This window comes from Synchiropus splendidus, chromosome 2 (assembly GCF_027744825.2).
Source record: "Synchiropus splendidus isolate RoL2022-P1 chromosome 2, RoL_Sspl_1.0, whole genome shotgun sequence".
Taxonomy (NCBI): domain Eukaryota; kingdom Metazoa; phylum Chordata; class Actinopteri; order Syngnathiformes; family Callionymidae; genus Synchiropus; species Synchiropus splendidus.
Genome location: NC_071335.1, coordinates 27,472,466 through 27,498,275, shown reverse-complemented (window position 1 = coordinate 27,498,275; position 25,810 = coordinate 27,472,466). Strand labels below are relative to the sequence as shown.

At 43.6% G+C, this 25,810-nt stretch overlaps 2 protein-coding genes across 6 annotated transcripts; one reads left to right on the top strand and one right to left on the bottom strand.

Moving 5' to 3' along the window:
* Window positions 1-482: 482 nt before the first annotated feature.
* ubn1 (ubinuclein 1) lies at window positions 483-9,933 on the bottom strand. Of its 4 annotated transcripts, XM_053856488.1 has the most exons (15): window positions 9,648-9,933; window positions 5,393-5,564; window positions 4,615-4,728; window positions 4,414-4,512; window positions 3,607-3,741; window positions 3,442-3,527; window positions 2,873-3,371; window positions 2,741-2,811; window positions 2,448-2,574; window positions 2,263-2,387; window positions 2,109-2,198; window positions 1,569-1,712; window positions 1,460-1,510; window positions 860-1,391; window positions 483-637 (listed from the first exon to the last, which is right to left on the bottom strand). In XM_053856488.1, the coding sequence occupies exons 1-14, from the start codon at window positions 9,767-9,769 to the stop codon at window positions 872-874; spliced, it is 2,355 nt and encodes a 784-aa protein (XP_053712463.1). In that variant the 5' UTR covers window positions 9,770-9,933; the 3' UTR covers window positions 483-637; window positions 860-871. The 4 variants fall into 4 exon arrangements, with proteins under 4 accessions (XP_053712463.1, XP_053712460.1, XP_053712464.1 ...); XM_053856485.1 differs by having other exon boundaries at window positions 483-1,391; window positions 9,648-9,932; XM_053856489.1 differs by lacking the exon at window positions 860-1,391 and having other exon boundaries at window positions 9,648-9,930.
* On the top strand, window positions 5,881-25,215 carry LOC128754117 (homeobox protein unc-4 homolog). 2 transcript variants are annotated; one of them, XM_053856491.1, is made up of 3 exons: window positions 18,469-18,939; window positions 19,637-19,812; window positions 23,529-25,215. In XM_053856491.1, the coding sequence occupies exons 1-3, from the start codon at window positions 18,663-18,665 to the stop codon at window positions 24,516-24,518; spliced, it is 1,443 nt and encodes a 480-aa protein (XP_053712466.1). In that variant the 5' UTR covers window positions 18,469-18,662; the 3' UTR covers window positions 24,519-25,215. The 2 variants fall into 2 exon arrangements, with proteins under 2 accessions (XP_053712467.1, XP_053712466.1); XM_053856492.1 differs by lacking the exons at window positions 18,469-18,939; window positions 19,637-19,812 and adding an exon at window positions 5,881-6,100.
* Window positions 25,216-25,810: the final 595 nt, after the last annotated feature.

The following is a 25,810-nucleotide window of genomic DNA, read 5'->3' as shown; positions in this document are numbered from 1 at the left end:
TCAATCGTGGGATGTTACACACAGGTGAAAGAAGGCCGACCTTGTGAGCCAGTGGGAAGTGTATGCTGAGTTTACTCGCCTTTTTTGGGGGGGGTCACAGACGCAAAGATGTCACACGGTTTCATTCATTGCTTCAACATCTACAGCAACGTTATTCACATTTTTTTCTTCGCCATCAGTCACTACTAACAGGCACTGCTGTTCCAACTCGACTCAGATTTGGTCTGCTCATTCCAATCGACTCTGTGTCTGTTGGCATGCCACCATCAAGAAATGGCCAACTCAGCCAACTCCGAGACAAACCGACTCAGACCACGCGGTGGAAACGCAGCTTTAGCGGCCTTGCAAAGTCCCAAGTATATTCAGTCAGAGGTGGCCTGGGACAGTACCTCAGAAATCTGCGTTTGGGTTGCCTCATAAACAGACACGGCCTCCAACTTTCAGGATGAGGTCTGTGTAACACTACTCATAGGCACTTGACAAAAGATTAAACAACATGCTGCGACTTTATTATTTATCAATGCATTTCTAAAGAAGTTCAAACCAAGCTTGAACAGAAGCAACTTGGATTGAGAGGTCTTCAAGAAGACCTGGAGGTGACCTGTTTAACGCCATCATCCTCCTGGTCTGTGAGAACCTGGAAGAAATGGAAATGCATCACTGTGTGCTGCCAAGTATGAACACAACCATGCATCATTTGGCTTCACTTTTTTACTCCGGTTGAGGGGAGCAACTACCAAGCCAAAGTGAACCTATTAGCACAGACCAGAACATTTCACTTCACGTATACTGTTGTGTGTGGTTACTTGTGTAGTCATTTACTTCAGTCCTGTCACAAATGCAACATTCATGTGCTCACCTCTCATGCTCACTAGTCTATGATCACAATGTCTGCGATCTTGCCACCATTTCCAGGCCTGGAGAGGTGACTTGGTGGCATAGCCGGTGCACTCTGGCACTCGGGGAAGTTGATGGGGCTCGACTGCGGAGGTGGAGGAGGAAAGGGAGGACTCTGCAGGTCTGTGGCAAACTTGACTGGATGAGCAGCAAGCCTGTATTTACTAAGTGCTGCCATGAGAACCCCTTGAGTGGGAGGCAGGCCGTGCCCTTGAGCAAGTTCTTCTCTCTCCAACTCTCCCACAGTGTTAGTCCTGTCAGCAGAAGTGTCGGGTTCTGAAGCGTTGCCGTCTCCCAGGTGACGCGAGGCAGCGAGGGGAGCCACTGGAGCCGGCTGGGACGTCAAGGCGGGGACAGCAGGGTCTTTAAGGAAAACACTGGGGCTGTCCTGAGGGAGACCCAGAGGTGGAGACCCCTGCCGGACCACGCAAGTGTCTGACAAAGAGGCGTCACTCATGGACGACTGCTTCTTGTCAAACCTGGACCTTTTCGCTCCGTTCACACAAAAACATCCGGTTGACGTGAGACACTTTTTCAGGCAGGACTACAGAATGCTACTCACTGACACGAAGCAAAGAGTTCCGTCGCCTTCCTGCTTTCTCTCATCAGCGCTCTAGGAAAGAAAAAAACTGTTCAAGACTTTGTGTTCTGATGGTCCTCACCTGACATACCCGGACTGCATCCATCCCTTAGGCCAGAGAGGTTTGACGTGATTTTCAATCAGGACTTTGAGGGCCTCCTCCGTCTCTTGTGACCCTGCATTTTCACTCTTAAACAATTCCATCTTCGCTCTGATGACCCCGCGCAAGCACTCCCTGAGGAAAGACGGAACACCTTTGGGTCAAGGTTTGGATTTGGTACTGCCACGTCAACAACATTGCAATTGGAGTGAAGACAATTAAATTTTCTGTTTCTTTGGTTTGGGGAGAGCGTTTTGAAAGGCACTGTATACAGTTCATAAAATTGTATTATAAAAACTAAAAATTTTAATAAGCCTATTGAACATTAAAAATTAAAACCACTGGTTAATTTTCAGATTTATCAAAAAATGCGTGTGAATTCCAGGCACCAGCGGTTTTCTGAAAGCTGCTACTTCTCGTTGCATTTGTTTGCTAGAAGCAGAGCCACAGTTGAAGATTCAAGTCAGGGAGGCCTGATGGAGAGACAGAGTAGGTCCAAGAATGTTGGAGATGAAGAGGAACATCTCATACCTGATCTCCTCGTTCCATTTGAACAACTTCCTCGGGCCGCTTCGCTTGACTGCCTTCTGCTCCACATTGTCATCCTTGTCCTCCATCTCCCTGAAGAGAGCATCATGAAACAGTCAGGTAAAAGCGAGTTGCTTTCATCCAGCAACTGACTCACTTTAACACCTTGGCTTGCTTGAAAGCTTGACAACTCTCCTGAAAAGACGCGATCTGGTCCGGCATGGATCTGGCGATGGCCTCCTTGAGCCTCTGCACGGGGTCTATCGCATCAGACAGCTTCTCCTTGACAGGGCGAACATTGTTCAGGACGGGAAGATCGCAAACATGGTGCTTTAGACTCACAGAACGTTTGAGCAGCAGTTTCCTGACACGTTTGAGCAGCGTCTCTCGACTGCAGGGCAGGTAGGAAGACAGGTGAGAGTAGACTCTGGAGCGCAGCGGCCCATTCTGCTGACACTGCAACTCAACACTGGAATACATGTTCACACTTTTAGTCTGCTTGTTAATGAGAATAAAGCAATACAGTCTTTTAAAGAGTCATCCAATAAAACCTCAGTATCTTGAACTGTATTTCAAGTGTCCCTATTGTTTAATGAACCACCTAAACACAGATCTTTTTGACTTTTGACACTCACTCAAGCAGGACGGTGTTGATTTCTGGGGTGAAGAACTTCAGCTTTGATGCTCCCTCTGAAGTCTTAGCTGCCTGAGAGACAAGTTGGATACTTCAAATATTGTAACTACACAATACTTGAGTGAAAGCTCACCCTCAGGAGTTTCCTCATGTTGTCCTCCAGCTCAGGTGGAAGCCCCTCTGGCAGAGACAGAGTGGACTGGAGAACCTGCGTTTCCACAGAAGAACCTTCCGGCAGGTCGTCTTCAGGCTGAGCTTGAATTTCAAACACGGTGCTCGCTTGGTTCTGATCCTCTGTTTTATCACTCCCTGGTTGAGAGCTGGGCGAGGAGATGCCCTCGGTCACATTAAGTAGAGTGTCCAGGTCAATGTCAAAGTCCACGGTGCTGGCCGCCTTGATCAGCTCCTGGTCATTCGTGGACCCAAGCAGACTGAGAATCGGGTCACCGCCCCCGCCTGCATCCGCGGGTCCGATGGGCATCAAAGTTCTGCCGGCATCTGACGCCTTCTCCAGCCTCTGGTGCTTATGTTCCTTTTCCCGCTGAAACCTCTTCAGCATGTTGGTGACGCTCAAAGTGCTGGTCATCTTCTTTTTTTTCTTTTTCAGCCCAATTCCGGGTCGGATCTCGGCGCTACAAGAACAATCAGGAAAATTCTCAACCGCTTCTTAACGATGACAATCTCCACTCTCATCAAACTCACTTGGCTTTTGGACGTTGCACTTCATCAGTTTCCTCGCTTTTACACCTTTTGTTCTTCGGCCTCATCTGCCCGTTGAGTTTGCGTTTCTGAGAACATGCATGACTCAATATAAAATCCCTTGCTTTCGCTCATCTGAGTTCTGGATTCACATTGATCAGAAATTACTTTCTTGTGCGCTCCCTCCTCGGCTGGAGCGCTGTTGCTCTCTGTATCTGAAACATCGCGGAACTGCAACACTCCAGAATTGATGTAGAAGCCACCGAATTTTGTTGTGATGGACGACGGCACAAACTCGTCATACTGCAGAAGCAATTCGAAACAAATATTCCACAAACCTCGACAGCCACACAAAAGCATTATGCAGGGTCAATCATGGATGACAGAGCTTCTCCATCTCTCAGGAGAAGGGAATTGTGGGGTGTGTTTGAAGCCTTTATGAGGGTTCATGGGTTTAATCTAAACCCATTTCAAGCTCGTGGAGGGTAGTAAAAGCTAGGATGTTAGGACGACTGTGACATCAGGAGCAGCATGAGAAGCTTAACAGGACTACAGTGGTCACTGGTCCATCAGACTCAGAGATGAAGTCAGTCTGACCAATGCTGGTGAACCTCAAAATGGCCAGGACTGATTTCAACTTATCACTGACCCTGTGAGTGACGCTATAACGCCATCTAGTGTTGAACTGCATGAATGCGTGGGCCGCTTTTTTGGTTTACACCACTGGGCTGTGAGATGCTCATTTTAAAAAGTACACTTGCCACATATGGTGGCAGTAGTGTGTCACTGAATTGACTTGACAGCTGAAAAAATTGATGGCGCCCCCAACAGTAAAAACTGATCACCTGTTGGAGCAGTTTTTAAAATTAATTAGAAAAATAAGAAATCACAGTAATGAATCAGTTCTAGTCCCTGAATGGCCCCATGAGCCATTTGTTTTTGGGCCCAGAGATGAAAAAGGTAAATGTGACTCACGGCCTCAGAGTTGTCAATGAAAGAATCCTCGTCATCGTAACCGAATCCCATATCGATCAGGTCTTGAACACGATCCTTTTTCTTTTTGGGTTTGCTCCCCTGGAGAGGAAAAAAGTGCCCATAACTACGATACATTTTGTACACAAAGCCAACTTTTCTGGCTTTTATGAGACTATTTTTTCTGTGTCCACAATCACTCACATATTTCTGCTCCAGCTTCCGAGCGATTTCTGCCAGTTCATCGTTTTCACGTTTCTCTTCTTCTTCAAACTGAGTCAGCCGCGTTTCGTTTTCCTTCAGCTTCTCAGCTCTTTCCTGTTTCACCAAGGACACAGCACAGTCTCATTGTCTTATACAGTCCATTTTGTCACAGTCCTGTTTGGAAGAGAGATTCTCCTCACTTCATTGGTGTAAAAAATACTTATTAGAAATGATGTTGAGATGAATAGAACAACTGTGAGCCAGGAATTTGGCTTCTGCTATATTTACATTCTGCAGGTTTGAGCAGCAGCTGGATGGGAGCGCTGATTTCAGAGTAATATAGATGAGAATACTCATGTAATATTGTGCTTGAATTCACAACAAACTCATGATCAAAGTAGTAATATCAAGGTGGTACCACCTTGTGAAATGTTATGGTGGAATGGTCATAGTTTCCTGGGGAAAATGCCTTAAAACCTTGACTTGTAGAAGCACATCTCAGTCACTGTGCACTGAAGCGACAAAGGAGAACATGTAATATGCAAGTATCCAGCAAAATACATAAATAAGAAACCAAAATTTCATATAGCCAGCTAGTTTGAGGAAAGTTCTGTGTGATACGGCAGTTGCATTCGTTTTAACGCAACATGCTCTGTCGATAGTTTTATAATTCAAGAGTTTTCAAAAACTGGCTGATGGTGATTCTTGAAATAGAAAAAATGGAATTGCATCTGCAACTTTAAATTCGGGATCCAGATTTGGGATGGACAGGACCCACCTTGTCTTCGACCAGCTGGCTGTAGCAGAACTCAGGGAAGTTCCGGTCGTCCGGCTCGAACAGGCTGAGGGTCAGGCGGACTGTTCGGCTCGCCTCCGTCGGACACCCAGGTGAGTGACACGGGCTTTCGGGAGCATGGCCCGGTGGCTCGGTTCTGACAGCAGCCGGAGCACTGAAAGTCACAGTCGTCAGCTGGACTCTGCGAGGTTCCGCCATGACTGACATCAGACCCGCTTCGCAGCTGACACGAGCACGAACACGCCCGTTAATCAACTGGCAGGTGCGCGCCTCAAAGTACGCATGCGCCGATCTTAGCGACAACTTGTTATTCTGCCGTTCGTGAAAATAAATCAATAAATGACACAATTAATAACACTAACCAGATGTAGTTGAAAAACCAATTAAATGGATACTAGTCTATAAATGCGGTAACGTGACGGGTCAATTGACCAATCACTGAAAGGTTAGAGTAGGCGGGGCGTGACCAAAAAATGGAAGTCGAAGTGTTGACGCGATTGGCTCGCGGTAATGGACCGGCGGCAAAACTTAGCTACTACTGCCGTGAGTTGCTATCTTAACACAAGCCTTAGTAATGCGTTCTTTCCCCGAAATACTGGAAATTGCGAATTGCTTTCAACGGACAAGTCAAACTCTTGGGTAACCAGTGGACCAGCCCGACAAAGTTCTGTGGCCCAGTTGCAAGCGAAGGTAAGCAAACGTTTGGGTCACTACCGTCACACAACAAGGTGGAAACGTAGGCCACGTGTATCCTGAAGCGCCTCCTCAATGTTGTCACACTCGTAATTCACATGCATATTGTCTAGTTACTGACGTAACTTACTCCGCTTGTGTGTGGCTATGAGCTCGCGGCGCTGTCCATGGTTAGATTTAACCGTGTTGACATGAGAAACTAGTGCCAAAGCGTGATGTTCGGGATCATTTCCTCTCAATATATGTATGGTTTGGAGGGTGTTTGGTTGACAATGCTGCATGCTGCAAAGAGTACTAACTTGGGAACTGTGTTTGTTAGAATTCTTATTAGAGTGTTGGTGACGTCATTTCTTGGCTGAGAAACAAACCCGTCAACACACATCTTGATCATCCAAGATCAAAACATAACTGACACTCATCCTAAAATGAAGCACATTTTCACACACTTGAAAACACACAGTTAGACAAGCCTCTGGACCCGCACAAAAATCAAAGTCAGAACAAAAGCAGAACAAATCAACTACACAACTGGCGTCATTGCAATAAAACCGTAAAATCAAGCACAGGCCAAATATGTAATGACCATAACACTCACAACAAGAGTTGAACGACTACAAACAAATGAGTTGAATGCAGCTGAAACAAGCTGAACTGAAATTAAAATTCTAAATCATGTGACATGGTCAAGCAGATCTTTCATTTCCCACCGTCACCATAGCAGGCCCTAACCTGTCTCCACAGTCCTCTGTATGCATCCACCTTTATCATGCATCTTTAAGGCTGTCTTCCTCTTCATCTGCACTATCATTCGTCCCAACACTGCCTGTCCTCTCCCCAAACCTCACTATTTCTACTGTGTGCCTGAAGTAAACATGTGTGGCCACACAGCGGCGCTATAACTATGAACAGCGATGGTATATTCTGTAGCATGAGGGATGTTTAGGTCATCTCTAGTATTAAACCGGGAATGAGAAGTTGTGATTTGTTTTTTTTCATAACACAGGACTCAAACCGTTTATATTTTAGATCGAAAACACTTGAAATTGTTTTCCTATATTCACACTGTTTAAAAATAAAGGGGAGAAGCGGCGAAACAAAGATGTAACTGATATTTATATAATTTCCAAACTTTCTCAGTCAAGACATTATTATGCCTAGAAGTATGTTGCACTTAAATTCCTTGTGATACAGTATCAACTTGTTGGTGATAGTTCTTAGAATGATTCAACGTTCCTTTTCAAAAGGCACTAACTGCGTTTTTTAACCACCGTTTTTCATTATTATAACTGATTATCTCCCTTTCGTGTTTCACGGTCAAAACGTATTTTTTTTTCTTTTTCTAATAAAGGAAGGCGGGAACTTGTAAATAGAACATGCTAAACTGAAACAGTTTACAGGAAAATTAAAAACTCCTGAGTTTCTGGTTTCCTTGTAGAGCAAAAAGACAAACAAATGCACCACCTTTGTGGACATTTTGATGTTAAAATATTAATCTAAAATATGCAATGCAATAATAACTACAGAAAAAATATATAAAATTCTTCAAAGCGCGTTGCATGTTTTATTTTTCTTGAGAACCAAGTAATTTTGATTTTGAAGTTTGTTTTTTGAGCAAAGGCATTTCCTCCTTTTCACCAGAATTGTGACGCGTTTCTGGCGCTAGCTTCTCAATGCACATGACAGCTACTAGTGGACTGCTCTTTGCTCCCGTTACAATTACCTTTAGGCGGGTTCATGAGCCAACTAGTTGTGACGTGATCTAATCTAATCCATACAGTACATCTTCAGTTAACCACTGCTTAGTCCACAAAGGACGAGTCAAAGGTCTCGTGCCCTGGCTTTCTGTTGGTAAAAGATGTGGACATATTGTGCGATGGTCATCTACCAGGTGCTAGAGCACTAAACATACCACTTTCTTCTTTAGAGAATATCATTTTATAAGTGGATGTTGCACAAGAGAAGGGTGTTTTGCCATGGCCTTTTGAAGCTGGTGTCACTGCGCCCCGGCAATGGATAAGTGGATGGGGATGGATGAATATAGATACATATAGATAGATAGATAGATGGATGGATGAAGTTAAAAAAAACCCTCGCTTTTTGTTTCTGATTTTTTTTTCTGAAAATGTATTGCAGTGCACCATGATATTCAGGTTGAAAAGCTTATAAGAGCCTGTCATCATAAGTTGAATCCTATGTTGTTCAGAGTTAACCGCTATCACATCTCACAAGGGTCAAGCAAAACTCATTTATCCGTCAACTCCACTTGATTTATTTTCTGATAATGAATTGTGTGTCTTTTATGATCCGATTGTCATTTCTGCTTGAAGTCAATTTGTTGTTCGAATATTTATGACTGGCAAATTAAGGCTGGCTGCTTCCCACTCGCTCACACACAAACATCTTTTCACCTTGTGGCCCCAGATTCCCCGCCCACACGCCGGACGAGTTAATTAATATTGGCTCTTGTTTGGTCTTGTTAATGAATCACTGAATTATGCACCTCTGGGACTCCGCCTCCCAGATCGGTTTGAATCCCCCTTATTCTAACCACTTCGACATGGCCCCCTCAGTCCAGACCCGCCCACCACTCGCACACAAGGGCCCGGGCCTCCTCCTCCCGCAGACCCCATCTGTGCCCCTTTATCTTGCTCCAGTGTGTTTGACTTCATTGTCTCCACACTAGTTCTTGTTTTACACACACACACACACAGGTCGAAAAATAGGGATCCATACCATTTGCATTAAAAGCTTTGCACCGTGAAATTCGATTCTAATTGCAAAGTGTGCGTGTGACCGCGTGTGTGTGTTGAGATCAGGGACATGTGCACAGTGAATTGGTTATTTCGTGATATGCTAACACTGAACGTTTGCTGACAGACTGCAATTATCCCGTTATTGTAATTGTCAAAGTCGATTCACTGCAGGTCCAGTGAGCCGATGGGTGACCAGGACTCACACACACACACATCATCAATATTATGACCATGCAGCAGCATTCTTTGAGTTTATATGATGATAATAAAGATATTTGAAATTATAATCTGCTTCATATCTCCAGCCCACCCACTAGATGTGTTTTGCAGAATTAAAATCCAAAATGAAATGGAAAGTAAAAGTGCCAAGTACTACTTACTGGGTAAAGTACTAGTTACTGAGGTTTCCTCCTGTTTTAACCATCAAATTTCTCCTCGACTTGCGTCACAGTTTAGTTGTATCATTTACAACAGAATGTGGTCTTTCATCATTATTCCTTTTCATCGAGTGGCAGGAGCCAGTGGTCCATCCCAGCAACTCGGGGGACACCCTGGACTGGTCGCCAGTCCATCACTACTACTACTGACACCTACAATTAAGTGTCATCAATTTACATGTGGATGCTTTTAGACTGTGGGAGGAAACTGGAGTGTGTAGAGGAAAACCAACTCAGGGGAACACACGAGACACAGGACAGAAAATGTAACCGCAGTTTTGTTGCCTGATAATAAAAAGTTACTGACAGGTCAAAAATGAACGATAATTTTAGCGCCATCTATTGAAAACTCACCTCAGTGGTGCTGCGTGTTGTCTGAGCATTTTAGCAAACGACTGTGTGACTCCGCCAAAATGGCGTCTCGACTTTGTCTTTATTCTGGTGGCACAGCTTCTTACATTTCTTTGTGATGTCATGTAGCTGTTGTGAAGACCAAATCGCCATCCAACTGTAACTTCGTGATTCAAAATTTAACACTATTTTTTAAGTGTTCGTACTTTTATGCAGATGTCGATGGAGCAACAGTTTGAAACTTTTCTTGTGGAGAGACGACACACAATGTCACAAGGAAAGACATGACCGGCATTGACAGCCAGGATGATCCGCTCTACAAAGTCATGTTGTATCCAAAGTTTCCCCCTCGTGGGAGGAATAAAGGCAGTCTAATCCAATCCAATCTAAACATCCGACACCACACATATGACAGACGGCCTTTCCTGGTTCCAAATTGCAACAGTTTTTCAATAGGAGACTTTTGTGACCATCTTTTTTCTTCATGTAAAAGGTGGAGTGGTTGACTTTAACTGCACGACTAACTGTTTTACGTACTATTAGCTATTGGCTGACTCAAGTTTCTTCTAATTGTATTTTCCAAGGTTCTATTTATTTGTTTCTATTTTTTAATTATTTGTTTTCCCTGTGGTCATTTTCAGCTTTTTGTGACAGTGGTGTCTGATTTCCTATGATTATTTTTAGGATAAAATAATAATAAAGTTTCCCTTTTTTTTATCAGTCTTTTTCTTTCATTTCTCATGTTTTTGCTATTAATTTGTCAATTTTTCTCACTTTTGTTTTTACTTCCAAGGCCCTCCTGTCACGGTAAACGTACCACCTGTTTTATTTCAGTTTTTTTTTTTTTTTTTTTTTAGCAGAATCTGGTACTTACACCTGAGCTCTCTTTGGTGTGTTGCTCCTTTGGGTTCTCTGCTCCCGCCCACATTCCAAAACAAGTAATTAATGACTCTTAAATTGTCCTGTGTTTCACGAGTTCTCGCTGTAAAGAGGACACTTTACTTAATGAGCGCATGTGAGACCTTAATTACACTTGGCTAATTATGATAATGACTTTATGCTAATGATGAGGTGCCGTCCCCGCAGAGCAATTTCTCATAATATTTTGCTTCCAATGACACCAGCCTCATTAATTATGTGTTTACATCGAGATGACAACGCCGTTTATTGTTTTCTCAATAACAGCCTCCCCACGCTACATGCTAACCATGACGGCAGCGACTGCTATCAGCGATACGACAGGCTCACCATTGCTACATGCACTAACGCGATGAATAACATGACACTCTGTGACAACATGGACATTATTGCCTTCAAAACGCTTGGACAAAATTGCTGTGACAGCAGGAGTTCATATGAGCACAAAAACACGAGTGGAATACACTTGGAAAAAACAACTTCATCAACCCTTTAACCAAAGAACTTCACAACCGTCTGTCTGTCTGTCTATCATCTATCTGTGTATCTGTCTGTCTGTCTGTCTGTCTGTCTGTCATCTATCTGTATATCTATCTGTCTGTCTGTCTGTCTGTCCATCCAATCCTTATTGATTTTAGAAAACAAACAAAAGAGAAAAAGTTGTCTGCACTGACTTTTCCATCAGACAGTTTGTTGTTTCACACGCGGTGACTGACATTTTGAATGAATCTAACGCTACTCTTAGATGAACCAAAAAAGAAATCGTCATCGCTAGTTTGACACATCCCCTCTCTGTCCACGGGGTGGCGTCGCCCTCCTGTTCCGGCTGAGCTGTTGTGCGCCGCTAGCTTTGATTAAGGCTTAAATTAGCTGAATTTAATGAACGTCGCCTAATTAGGCGGGATAACGGCTTTAATTGATAAGTAATTATCTCCTGCAATTTTTTTGAAATTAATTTTCCGCCTTCCTACTCGAGACCCCCCCCCCCCTCCCCCTCCTCCTCGGCAGAGTGCAGCAGTGTGTGTTTGTGTAAACAAGCGGTGGTAAACAATTAGGCGGATAATCCAGAGGATCACGAGCTGTTTCTTAATGAGTTAAGTGTAATGTGCTCTTCAGTGCTGCCGAGTGTTTTCAGAGAGTCTGCTTTTACTGACGTGAATGGCAAAGTTGACTGATACTGTCCGTGTTTGATAAACAGTATTGTCGCAGCTGATGGCGTCAGGTACTGCTGTATACGGGAGGCTGACTTCGCCGTCAATATTGGAGGAGAAAGTTCTCGTGACCACCGTCAACATGTTTCAAACTAGGGCTGGGATTCATTTTTTCCCCTTTATCCACCAGCTGGTTATACACTAGTGTGCTTGCGATAAGACAAGGTACAACCTTGTTTTTGTCTCTTATTCCTGTACTCTACCGAAGTCATGTGACGGTCTCTTTCAGTTCTGTGAGAACTTTATCTCCAAGGTCGAGTGGTAGCATAAATTGATGGCTTTGTACACGAGTTGGTGCCTGGCAACTGTGAAGACCAACACACGAAGGCCTTCCCAAATGTGTTATCCGTGATGCCGCCCTCCACCCCTCACTTGAAGAGTGCTGAATTAAATTGTTTCTTTTGGCAAACCATTGCTACTCCGTTCAGGTTGTCTCTTCCTCTGTAATAAACCTTGTCTAGTTGATTGAATTATTCACTGCACTGTTGCTTCTTCTGAAACAAAATGCTGGTTTTGAATATGTAAAAAATAATCGAATTAATTAGAGAATTTATGATTAATTAATGTAAATTAATAACTGTTTAATGTATAAGAATATTTGCCACAAGAAGCCACATTTTTCAATTTGAATGAATGTGGTATATTACTGAATCAAATGATGGACCCATTCATACATTTAAACAACAAACTATTATTTATTTTGCATCAGTTTGACAATATTCAAGTTTTTATGTCACTGTATTTAAACTGAAGCTCTTTTAATGTCTTGAAAATATTTGTATCAGAATTTCAGTGTTATAAGAATGTCAAGTCCATTCAGAGTAGTGAAAACCGTGGACATTGTGTAGTGAAAAACCTCCCTGAACAAAAGCAAACAGATGCTTTTGTTTGCTTTTGTTCAGGGATTCCTCCATGATTGTTGTTGTTTGTTCCTCCATCCTTTAATGTGGATTGAAACCAGACACTATGAAAAGTGTATAATGTACAGTAGTTATTGAAATAATTTTCTCTAGAAAGTTAGAATTAGAGTATTGCCATATTCCATCCAAACAAAAGGAACAACTGAATATTTGATCGTTTGATTGGGTCTGAGGAGCAATGACTTTGAGTGCCCTTCTGCAAGACAAGTGTGATGTTGCATCACCAGTCTGGTGCGTTTCCTCCTGCCAAATACTGACTTCCTGGCCTCTAAGATTTTGGATGGCTTAGGCTTTTTTTTTTTTCTTTAAAAAAGGGTTCAGACGGTCCTCTTTTTAATGAACGTGAGCTCAATTTAACTGAGAAAACTTGCGTACCAAAATGAGGTCAAACACAAAAGCGTTCAATCAAACAGATTTGGCGAATTATTTCGATGCACTCTGATGAGCTAAAGTGAATAATTGCCTTGGCTTGATCTTGGTGCTAATTAAAACATCTCAGAATGTGGATGGCGCTCTGGGGGCATCAGGAGGGGGGCGGAGTCACAGCAGCAGACGGGTGAGTCGGCCTTCACCAGTCATCCATCACTTCCTCATCCCCTCTGTGCCACCAAGTGAAATTAATCACCGGATCATTTAAATAATTTCCTAGCCAGCATTAAAAACCGCCATTTTTTAAAGTGATAGTTTTGGTATATACATATTTAAACACCAATTTGCATGACGCTGCGGTCGGCATGCTCACGGGCTAATTAGGTCAATTTTTCACTGTTACCTTGCTCAAGAGAAATCAGAAGTCTGCACTTGTGTGGGATAAAAAAAATAAAATCAATCATCGAATATATGCTTTAGTACAAACCTGGGCACATGCTGCCCTTTAACTCCATTCATTTAGCCTTCATGAAGTTAGGTTAGCCTTCATGACAATTTTCATATATTTATTCGTGAAATCTTCTGTGTTTCTGTTTTTCTCTCTTTTTTCCTCGTGTTTCTAGTTACTATTTTCAAGTATTTCTAAGTATTATAAGTATTTCTCAAAATGTATTATTTATTGTATATATGTATTATTTTAAATAATTATATTATAACTTGTATTTATATTATATAAGTACTCATATCTAGAAAAAAATATCATACTCATTAAAATGATTAATAGATCAAACCATTTTAGATTAATTTTTATTCCGTCATGACTTAATACCTGTCCTTACTTGTGACATTTTGTCAATTAAAAAAAAGAAATCTTTATATTTTTTCAGAATTTGTCCTTTGTTCCTTTGGTTACATTTTCCCTATATATTAAGACTCCTTTTCTTTGTCCCTTGATTCTTTTGGCTTAAGTGCTCTTAAAAAAAAAAAAAAAAAAAAATATATATATATATATATATATATATATATATATATATATATATATATATATATATATATATATATATATATATATATATATATATATATATATAAAAAATTCATTAATTCTGGAACAGCTTACAGGAGTTGAATTTCACTAGGCCGGGATGAGGATCAGCTCCTTTAATTTCCTCTCGTTTTGCCGTTTCTGGTGGATAGAAAAGTTTAGGAGAGAAAGGAAGCTCCTCAACAAAATTCTCATTTACCTCAGTTTCACTTTTGAAGAATCATCGCCAAAATTGTACTCGTTGGAATGTGGGCGGGATTAGACAACCCAAAGGAGCAACACACCAAAGACAGCTCAGGAGTAAGTACCAGTTTCTGCTCCAAAAAAACCACAAGGTAAATCAGGTGATACTTTTGCTGTGAAAAGAGGGCTTGTAAGCTAAAACAAAATAAAAGACAAAATAAAGCAAGTCCCAAAAGAAAATGAGAAATGAAAGTTACTTAAGGTTTAGATCTAAATTAAAAGTATGGTAGTTTGTGTCGACACAACGGCTGAGAAAATGAATGCATCTGTAACAAAATCTGAGGTCATGAAGGCAGTTGTTATGAAGGAAAATTGTGGCTTTAAATTGAGAAATATATAAAACAGAATATACACATATTTGAAAAGGCATGTCTTGTTTGTAGTTTTATAATTTTCTACGCTGATGTGGTCATCACAACGAACAAACAATCCTTTCAGATGTGTAAATGGTTTACTCCAGGCAGATTAGAAGAACTTTTATCTTCTGTGTTTAGCGTCGCCTCAGATGTGGACATGTAAAGAGGAGTAAGGGGAGGGGGGCTGCAGGCAATACAGCCCCTGCGTGTCGCCCATCTTATTATCAAGTTAATTAAAGCTAGCATCTGACAATGTCACTCGTGCCCTGCAAAAAAAGGAGGAGGAAGGAAGAAAGGAGAATTTAAATGCTGCGGTCTCTGAGGACCTTGTGTCAAGGGCTGCTTTTCATCCGGCGCTGACTTGGAAAGTGAAGGGAGGGGCCTTTGTTGGGGGGAAAATACAAAGCCTTTATAAGCAAATGACAAGAAAGCCATGCTAAAAACGGAAGTAGAAGGAGAGGGTAGAGCAGTAGAAAGCAGCTCGAGAGGGAGATAGAGATGATGGCGACATCAATGGCGCCTCTCAAGCTGCTGCGAGATTGTGGACGCGAGTCTCTGAGACGACTGGGCGACATGAAAAAGACGCTTTAAAGCGGGGGGGGGGGAAGCAAGACATTGAAATGCAGGAAGCTGGGCAGCATGTGGACTGGGGGTCAAGTAACCGAGGGATTATATGCTTCTTCATAATAATATTAATTAAACAATTTACATGCTAATAAGGTAACAATTATCGCAGCTTCTGGTGAGAGATTCAGGTTATTACAACACGCCAATCCGGGGGCTGCGGGGTCAGCGGCAGAACAGCCGAGAGAAATCTCAACTCAAATTAACATTCTGTCAGCTCCAGAAATTGGATAAATAAAGTCGAATTAATTCACAGTAATGGAAGAGGGAGGGGTGGAGGAGGGCGGGAGGAGAGGGGGGGCACTTATTCAGGCAGCTCCGCTTACCATTCAGTATTCATCAGCACGCGGGTGGCGCTCTGTCAAGAAATTTAACACAAAATGAAGCAGTCGCCGCCTCAGGCGAGATTTGGCCCCTGCAACACCGTTTACTATTTATATGTATCATCTGGCTTCCCTCCACCTCCCCCCCCCCCCACGGCGCCTCCCTCTGTCTTGTCCACGGCGGATGTCCACCTGCGCTAACCATGAACTGAAAACTAACTGGTTTTGATCATCTGAAGCAAAAGTGTTCCAAAAAAATGGAAGTGAAATTGGTAACCTTGGAGTTCTGAAACTGAGACCGGCTTCCGAACTGTTCCCTGGTCATCTGTGTCCATGTTTACACAACGCCGGTGAAAATGGAAATTCTTTTTTGTGTGGGTGAGAGTCGAGAACCAGGAAAATGCATGAGACCCTCGCGTAACATCGCAGAGTCCGGCATTGTTGTGATGAGTGCAGTGCAGTTGAATGCCTGTGTGTGATTTATGCTCCCTTTACATACAAAAATGTACCTTTTCAAATTATCTTACTGTCACTGATCACATACTTCCACTATACTTTGGTATTGCTGTTCAACAATATATCCACCTGGGGGAGCAGCCCTGAGTCATGAGTTTATGAGAACGTGAAATTCCAAAACAAACATGGCGACTGTGGAAGAAGTGTTTTATGATCACGTACCTCTTGCACAATAGAGGAAAACAGAGCCAGCGCTGTAGGAGGCGGTGGTCGGTGAGGACGTTAAATATATCGCGACTGGAGGACGGAGAATTTCCGCCATTGTTATGTCTTCTTCGTGTCTCATGTCTAGAGCTACGTATTGGGTAGTAACAGCAACAGCAATGTCCCGAAATACGGAGGAAATGAATGCTGAATACGGACACAAGGCTCTGTCTGTATCCGGCTCCATATGAAACATTGAGCATGAATGGGCCTTTACACTGCGATGTCAATACTTATTCTCAAAAGTTGTCTGTTTTGTCTGGCAGATTCTCTTGTTTACGTCTCTGTGTAAATGGCACCTGAGAGACTTGGGTCTGTCCCATGGGCCCTATCCATTTGGGCATGTCCTTATCACCTGGCTAGGGAGGCAACCAGGAAACATCCTGACAAGATGCCCAAGCAACTTCAATTCTAGTATTCTGTCTATTTTTGGGCAACCCAAGGCTACTAAGTCCAACTTATCTGGTTGAGTCCCTGTGACTCAACTCACTTAAAAAGATGCCTTGATTTGCCTCCACTATTGATCTTCAGGTTCCATGTCTCTGCTTGGCCACCCAATCCTTCCCTCCTGTGACACTAGTGTACCCTTCGGTTGTCCATCCCCTCACTGTCTTCTCTGAGTGATCTTTTTAAGGTAGGCCTGGCCACACCGATCGAATCCTCACAGAACAGACCTCAGCGGTCTGTCTCCTCCCTCGCCAGCTTTACTTTGATACAAATATGGAAATGGTAAAGTGACTTTCTAAGCGCTGGCTCTCTGGCTGGCTTGTCCAGTTCCCTTCATTTGACCACTCAGTTGATTTTTCAAGCAGCATCTGAAGTTGTTGCTTCAGTCTTGCGATGTTCACTGCCACTAACCAACCCAGGACGGAAATGTTCTCCCCCTGCGTCATCTTCATTAATTAAAATATTTGATTCAATAATTATTTAACCAAAAGCTCCCTGAGTGTTTTTAATTAAATTTTGCATATGAGCAGAAGTAAAATTAATAAAGCCAATTTAAACTGGGTCTAACGTCCGTCTCCCAAAAGGGATTTCACTTGATCCCTGGTTTTAATTAAAGAGGATTTTTTTTTTTTTTGCTGAGTCACTTTTCGATACAACCTTATTATATTTCCATTTATTAATTATCAAAATAAATAAATCATAATGATGAACGTGATCAGATGATTTCGATTCTGTTTTGTATCATTGTTGACTGTAATGATATGAAAACTGAATGATGTCCGTGTCCTGCTGGTGGTTTTCAAAATAAGAGCATACACGAAGCCAATTGATGCCACGACATGCTTCAGGACGTTTCCAAACGTACCAAAATGTTGGCAGCACAACAGATTCTGTTGCTCCTTTGGTCTCATGGTAACAGCATGTATCTTGCTTTAGCTGTTGTAGAACAATTTTTAAATGTTCATTATGGTGTGTGTGTGTGTGTGCGCGCGCGCCTGTCACCCCACAGCTGTTGAAGATGTAATGTCATTTACACTGTGATTGTTCATGAGAATGTGATTATGGGATAATCTCCTTGTAAAACACACCCAAGTGTAGATTTTCCACGCTATTTATGTGGGTTTGTTTTAGTCATTTGATAGAGTTAAATTAAAGCTCTTTTCGAACACTAACGCTAATACACAGGCGCACGCACACCTACACGCCACGAAGCATCTGCGCTGCATACACACAGGTGTTTCACCCATGCACAGGTGTAAACAGGCAGACACACGTCCACCATGTACACTGAGCAGGTGCGTATTCCCGACCACATGGTGGAGACGCACACACCCTCCTGCACACACCTTCTCTCTCTCTCTCACACACACACACACAGTATGAAGTCAACAGTCAAAATACCACTCAGAACCATGGTCGACGTACCACACATGCTGACTCAGGCACTCAGAATTACACGCGTGTGGTTTAAATACACGCGCTTGGAAACAAACGAACACACACTTCCTCAAACACGCGTCTCTCTCTCTCGCGCGCCCCTGTTTACCAGTGACGTCAGAGGGCGATTAGCGCCTGTGATTGGTTGGCGCGCGGCAGTGTGCGGTATCTCGCTGAGAAAGAGGGCGACTGTGAGCTGAACCCCAAACGCACCTCGGCGCTGGTGCACAGTGAGAACCGTGGCCGTGGGAGACGGCCGACCACTCTCCCTCCTCCTCCTTCTCCTCGTCCTCCTCTTCCTCCTCGTCTTCTTCCCCCGTGACTCCTCCGCTGTTCTGACTGCATGTTCAGCCAAACTTCCTCCCTCCGCATCTTCATTTCGGCCCCGACGCAGCCCGGGCGAGCATGGACAGTCGGGTCCTCGAGCATCCTCACGCCCAGTTCGGAGGCTCGCTGGGCGGACTGGTGGGCTTCCCGTACCCTCTCGGTACCCATCACCACCACCACCACCATCACCACCAGCATCACCAGCAGCTCTACGAGCTCACCAGCGCGCACCAGCTGCAGTCCTCATCCGCCGTCCCCTTCTCCATAGACGGATTACTAAACGGCTCCTGCTCGGCCTCGGTGGTCGGCTCCAACCCGCTCCTGACGTCCGACAGCCCGCAGTACAAACTCTCAGGTGGGAGCCGAACCTTTCCTCTGACAGCTCCGATCCATCCTACACTCGCCCGCTCGTCGCTGTCAGATGTTTTTAAACATTCAATGATATTCGTTTGAGAAAATCTAGATTTTTTAAACGAGTTTTGGCTTGAATGGAATCATCCTCCGCAAATATTTGAAATGGTTAGTCATTGATATATCATGTTCAAAAAAGTTGTTCGGTTAATATCTAAATATTAAAAAAAAAAACATCCACTGGAGTAATTGGTAAACTATGTAATAGTGATTATATTGACAAGTGAACTGTCCAAGAATAGGGTAATTTTGGGAAACGGTTTTTTTTTTCTTCTTATTGCTAATTTTATTTTAAGTTATTCTTTTTGTTGTTATTCATTATTATTGTAGTAGTATTAGTACGAACACATTGCTTGGTGGAAGCAATGGTATAAAAATAATGAATTAAAACAGCTTAAGATGCCACGCTACAAAAATGTGTATTTAGATTTTCGAATGAATTTCTGTTCAGTATAGGTGTGTAATAACTTTATGAAAGGTAAAATTAAAATGAATTCTATTCTCTTGATATTGCGTGAATTAAACCTGAAATTAAATGGTCAGATAAAGAATATGGACCAACTAAACGGCGGTTTGAGGCTCGGTGTAATGAGCGGAGAGTCTTTGTTTACAAATAACGAGTCAACCTGGGCCACTTGCAGACTCCGGAGACCCCGAAAAAGACAGCCCCGGGTGTAAACGCAGAAGAACCAGGACCAACTTCACCGGATGGCAGCTGGAGGAGCTGGAAAAGGCTTTTAACGAGAGTCACTACCCGGACGTCTTCATGCGGGAGGCGCTGGCCCTGCGTCTGGACCTGGTGGAGTCCAGGGTTCAGGTAACCACGCAGCTTCTTCTCTTTCCACGCGGCTTGTTGTGACACGGAGGCCCGCGGAGGGTCCTCGCGGTTGGTGTGAATAATTCAGATCTATTGATTTATGGGTTAATAAAAACAAGGCAGCTGGACAGCAGCCTGCCGAGGTGGTCATGGGGGTCAGCAGATGAGTCTAGGTCTCATGAATTCTCAGAAGATGAATCACCCAAACCTGAAGTAATTGACCTATTTCCATCATAGGTTTTGTCATATTAGCATTATCGATGTAACCATGTATGCTGACTTATTTTGCCACCATTATCTCGGAGGATTTTGTCATCATTTTATGCCTCATTCTAAATGACCAAAATCAACTGTTTTGCAATGTATGAAGTTACTCATGTATTTCCCCATTAAATGTAAAATTTAAATGTAAAATAATTTACGTTGTGATTTCCTTTCAGTATGTTGACTTATTCATTAAAATTAACGTTATTACTAATTTATTATACTAAGTTATTATTATTACGGCTACGACTATTTTATTACGAAGCGTACTTAAGAAATAATTGAATAATTCATTTATAGTAATCCGAAATTCATTTTTTTCCCTCAATCATTTTTGACGACCAGCTGAAAAGTCAACTCCGGATCATCATTAATGAGGTTACATTTACCATTATTGTTGTCGTTAGCATAATTTCTATTTTACGTATTATTGTTCAATATTTTTGAAGTAAAAAATAAAAAAAAATCGATGTATCCATTGCTATTTATAGGAATAAAGGGTGTAAATGGATATTGAACATTTATTCGTTTCAGTCTTTTTTTATTTGCTCCTTAATTTAATTACAAAAATAACAACAGCATTTTAATGATTCCGTTTTAAATATTTTTAGGGACATGCATATAGTGTAGTACTTCACAGTGTTACGCTCGTGTGATAAAGACGTGTGGAAATTAAGTCAGTATTCATCCTTTAAAGCAATGATATAAAGTTGTATTTTCTTAACGAAATGAAATATTGACTCATTTAATTAGAGGCCACAATGTAATCTGGAGTTGGTGTCAGCCTGGAGTTGTCGTTATTTGAAGTGATTATGTGATTTATGTTGAGTTCATCTTCAGTTTCGGAGCGTCGCGGAACACGGACTCGTATCTCGGTGTTACTGGATGCGGTTTGGGGGGATTTCGCTCCTAAAAGCTCAGATTATTGTTCCCCCAAGCTGCTTAGCGCCGGTTTATCTGCGGGTTTTCGGTGGAAAGATACGTTCGCGACATTAACATTCATAAGAAGCGACGTTGTCACACACGACGTCGCCTTCTGCTCCTCGTTATTATGCGGCGTTCGCGGACGTGTGTAAAAACCAGCTGCGTTATCAGCCCCGAACATGCGTCTCCGAGCTCTGCCGCAGGCCGCCGGAGGAGAGTCCCAGGCGGGGGGTGGAGGCTGCTGGTGGAAGAGGGGCGGGGGTCCAGCAGGTGTGGAGGGTGGGAAACACACCTGCTTCATTCAGCTTCTGCATGATCGGTCATTAACTCTCTCACATCTGCTCCCGAATAACGAGTCTGTCTGTGGGAGCAAGTGTATTTACAGACGACCAGCTCTAGCACTTCCAAAAGACCTGCAACAATCTGGAACTGAAGGAAGGGCTCACTGTGGTCAAGGGCATCCGGGGTTGGTTGTGAAATATGAAGTTGATACACTGTATGGGTTAAACGAGGTTAAACTTCAGGCCTGTGAGCCACATTTGGGTCAGTGTATAAGATACAGGCCCATGACATGATTTCATAATGCATTCCACACAGGGCTTCCACCAGGATTTTCTGAAACTGTGACGGATTCATCCACCTAATCCCTGTTATTCCTCCTCCAATAATGAATTAATAAACACAGAACGCAACCTTGAAGCCATCCCGCAGAGTGCTCCAGTCTGCAGCCATCCTCACCCCTCTGTCTCTTCATATGCCCAGCTGATTGTATGACTTGTGTTCAGTTATTGTGATGTTTCTATCAGGATTTTTCCATTGTAAAACTGCCAAAAACCATGATAATCAAGTGCTCATCCATGATGCGTTGTGTTTCCGCTAGTTTCAATGTTTCCTCTTTCAAATGGTTGGTCACATGACAGTTCATCTTTAAAATGAGAGCGTTATTCTCAGGGTTTAAAAATGTAAAAGAAACACAACCCATAATGTACTGCAACAGTCTCAGTCTTGTGACAGGAGTCAAAGGTCTGAAGTTTTTGTTTGTTTGTTTTGGTCCCAAAATCTGTTGGCTTTGACTTGTGGTGGTAGGGAAGCAGAGATCAGGTGGAGAACCAGCTGCATCTCTGTTTTCTTTGGGTTTGTGTCCCTGTCTTGAGTTACACAAGGTCGTTGATTGCTCTAGTTCAGATGATAATATGTATGGTGTATATTAATACCATCATTCAGAAAACAGAAACGACACAGGAAGTCCAGCTGAGTCCAAGCTGCAGCCTACATCGTTGTTCAAGTCACTTCAAAACGTGTTTTCATTTCCACCAATGGGATGGAAAACTGCTGACCTCATGGTGGGTCAGTTAGCCTGAACACTGATAGGTCAAAGACCCATTTCTATTAAGGGTGGAGGTACATAGGTCAGCACTCCTGATTCTGAAGGCCCTCGGCCAAACATTAGAGGCGGAGTGGACAACAAGTCGTCCATATTCTGGAGTGGGTGAAGCGAGTGTGAATACCAGGAGACACGGCTGGTGATGTAGGTCAGTGCGTCTGAGGATGTCCAGGTTGGCAGAGAAGGCCTTACAGCCACTATGCTAACCTCTGCCATGATCGTGATCATGACAGATTCTGAACTGTGGCCCCTGAGGTTTTTCTCATCAACATGGCCTAGAGTGAATCTTGTTCTCAAGATCAGGTGTGTGAAATGGGAGGAAGCCCCGGGGCAGACCTGCTGATGACTCCGGATGTTCTGTTGAGAAACTACTCTGAAAAACTGAACGCAACTATTCAGCATTTTTTCCAAGGTCATGGTCAATAGCTGCTATTTTGGAAGCTACATATAACTTTGGTTATCCCAGCTTGAGTGGGGTGCCATAACAACTGGTGGTGTGGATTTCAAACAGAGTTTCCTGAAGACTCATTTGTTTTCTGCCTGTTGGGTCATTTTCAATGAAAGAACTCTTTGACTCAGAGTCACGTAGATCGATGTGTGCCACTCAAAGTACTAACCTGATTTGAGTTTCTTCACCTTGAACTCAAAGATGAAAAGTCCTGGTAAACTGCACAAACAGGATGAAGTTTGATGCTAACAACTCTGTTGACTTCAGTGTTAGTTGCTCAGTATCGCTAACAATGCTAACAAGAATGCAGGCATAATAGTGTTCCTAATATCATCGTCTCAATGTGTTACCTGTAAACTTTTCTTGCTCTAAAACTTTGGATCAATTTTGGCATGCTGTCCAGCATAATCTTAAAATCTTGGGTTAATTCTCTCATTTTGAGGACGACGTGCTGGGTTTTCTTGGGTGCGCTTAGATTGAATCAGATTTTGGCTCTTGCTATCAGACAGAGTAAGTAGTAGTATTAGAGTAGTAGTATTAGAAAATCATTGGGACTTATTTGGAGTCATAAGCGAGCCTGCGTGAGCATCTATTTCCAAGTCCCAGTCTTCATGGTCTCTGGTTGCTTTTCACTTTTCTGATCAAGAATCCGCTGACTGTGAGGACTCACTCGACTGTCCTGATCTCTCTCTTCAGGTTTGGTTCCAGAATCGGCGAGCCAAGTGGAGGAAGAAAGAGAACACCAAGAAGGGCCCTGGTCGACCGGCGCACAACTCCCACCCGACCACGTGCAGCGGCGAGCCGATGGACCCAGAGGAGATCGCCCGCCGCGAGCGAGAGCGAGCCGAGAAGAAGAAGCGCAAGCAGGAGAGGAAGCTTCTGAAGGCCCAGAACAAGCTGCTCCCGGGCGAGAGCTTCCACACGCCCGGCGGCTCGGAGAGCGACAGCGGCGTGTCCCAGTTCACCGACAGTGAGCAGCAGCCCACAAGCGTTAATGGGAATATTCACCTGGAGCTGTCGACCGCCAAGGTCGCGGGAGGACACCAAGGCGAGTCGGGGTGTGACCCAACAAGACAGGACTTCGGCTCCATGCAAAACCAAAGAAGTACCGGGGAAGCGGAGCAGGTGTCTCCAGGCAGCACCCACAGTTCCAGCCCTGGGGGGCCCAGGGCTTCGGCCCTGCAGAAATGCAACCCCTTCAGCGTGGAGAGCCTTCTGTCGGACGCCACACCTCGCCGGAAATGCCCGCTGGACTTCCCCTCGCTGGCCAATCAGAGAACACTGGTGGGCAAAGGTCACTTCCTGCTTTATCCTCTGGCCCATCAGCCTTTGGGCTTTTTAGTGCCCCAATCGGCGCTGAAGGCCACGCCATGTGACATCAACAGACTAGAACAGCAGTGTGCGCCGAGTGAAGGGAACGTTGCGCCCTTTGACCTGACGAGACCTACGAACTCTGACCCCATGGAGAACCACACGCAGCTCCATGAACGCAGCAGAGAGGAGTGTGAGGCCGCAAAACTGCGGGTTTCCCCGCCCGCCCGCCCGGACTCCTCGCAGTCCTGCGACGGCTCAAGAGCTCAGATGGAGGACGTGTCCCACGACCGCTGCCGATCCTCCGAGCTGAAGGAGGATGGTCCGGCGGCAGACGGTGTCCAGACGGACGGAGAGGACGTGGACATGGACTAACCCGGGCGCAAACGCAGAACTGGTCCAAACATTCCCAAAGCTCAGCTGAGAAAACATATCAGGAGTCAGACGACGAAACTCTCATCTATTTTTTGACCAGGTGTGTTCAATCCAGACCACCACTCCAGAAGCTGGTTCTTTCTTGTCAACAGAGCTGCGCTTCAGTACAAGTCTCACAACGAAACTCCTCAGATGTTCGCAGACGTGCCGCACCCGCTTGAGAGAGAATTTCAGCCCACGTTTGATTTTTAAAGACACTACATTGTACATTTGTCAAGTTATAGTAATGACGTAAAAATACAGATAACGCCTTCAAAGATAAATAAGAATGATAATTCTTAATTTCATTATTTCTTTTTGATTAAAAAAAACATTGAGTTATAAAATTGTAAAAAAGAAAAACTAAAAGTTATTTATATTAAATATAAGACATGTTACAGTGCGGATTCAATGAATGAACAATGGTACGTTAAATATAACAAAATTGTTTTTAGAAAATGGAAATTCATTTACAAAAACGATATTCATTTTTGTTTTTTTGCTTCTTGAACTCTGTATGTTTGAAGAGTGACGTCTCACTGTTGAGCACAGGGGGCACCAGGAAGATTCATATCTTGCTTAGTAAACCCCCCACCCCGATCGTCTTTAAGCAGATGGGCTGTCTGTACTTCTCAAGCGCCTGCGACACTTCCGTAGAAGTTGTACAAAATAATGATATTTATATGTTACATTTTGATAAATAAAGTTATTGTTTCAAACGCTGTCTGCTCCGCCCCTGTGTTCTCGATCAGGCTCTCGGCCCGTCCTGTCCCGACAGATAAATCCTGGGTTCGAGGGCGACGTTGAGGCAGAGCTGTGGCTCCAGTCGGCCGCCTGTTTGTATTTATTGCTTTAACAAATTTATTCATTTGAAAGGCCGAGCTGGAATGAGGTTAGTGGCCGGCGGCTATAGGACCCTGCGCCTCCTGCTGAGTTTTGATATGAAAGTAATTATTTTCCCACCGGCTGCCGCGAGTCTCCAGGCGGTTTTTTTCCATTCCTTTCAGCCCAAAGGGTTATTAGACATTACCGATTTCTAGTGATATGGAATCACATAAACTTCCTACAATAATAGAATTAGCATGAAAGGCTGGGGTGTCAAATTGAAATGGGAAAATAATAGCCCAGCCAGCTGCGAGGCGTTTGTGTGTGTGTGCGTGAGTGTGCATAGTCTATTGAGGAGGAGATGTGGGAGATTCGTGGGGCGGAATTTTCATGAGCTGCCGTGGTTGTCTGACGGCCCTTGTAGTCGG

Coding starts and splice junctions, on each gene's coding strand:
- ubn1 (XM_053856488.1), bottom strand. CDS start 9,769: ATGACATCACAAAGAAATGTAAGAAGCTGTGCCACCAGAATAAAGACA. Junction 4,729..5,392: donor GCCAGCTGGTCGAAGACAAG/GTGGGTCCTGTC, acceptor TTGGTGAAACAG/GAAAGAGCTGAGAAGCTGAA. Junction 2,388..2,447: donor AACTGCTGCTCAAACGTTCT/GTGAGTCTAAAG, acceptor CGCCCTGTCAAG/GAGAAGCTGTCTGATGCGAT.
- LOC128754117 (XM_053856491.1), top strand. CDS start 18,663: ATGGACAGTCGGGTCCTCGAGCATCCTCACGCCCAGTTCGGAGGCTCG. Junction 18,940..19,636: donor CCCGCAGTACAAACTCTCAG/GTGGGAGCCGAA, acceptor GGCCACTTGCAG/ACTCCGGAGACCCCGAAAAA. Junction 19,813..23,528: donor TGGTGGAGTCCAGGGTTCAG/GTAACCACGCAG, acceptor CTCTCTCTTCAG/GTTTGGTTCCAGAATCGGCG.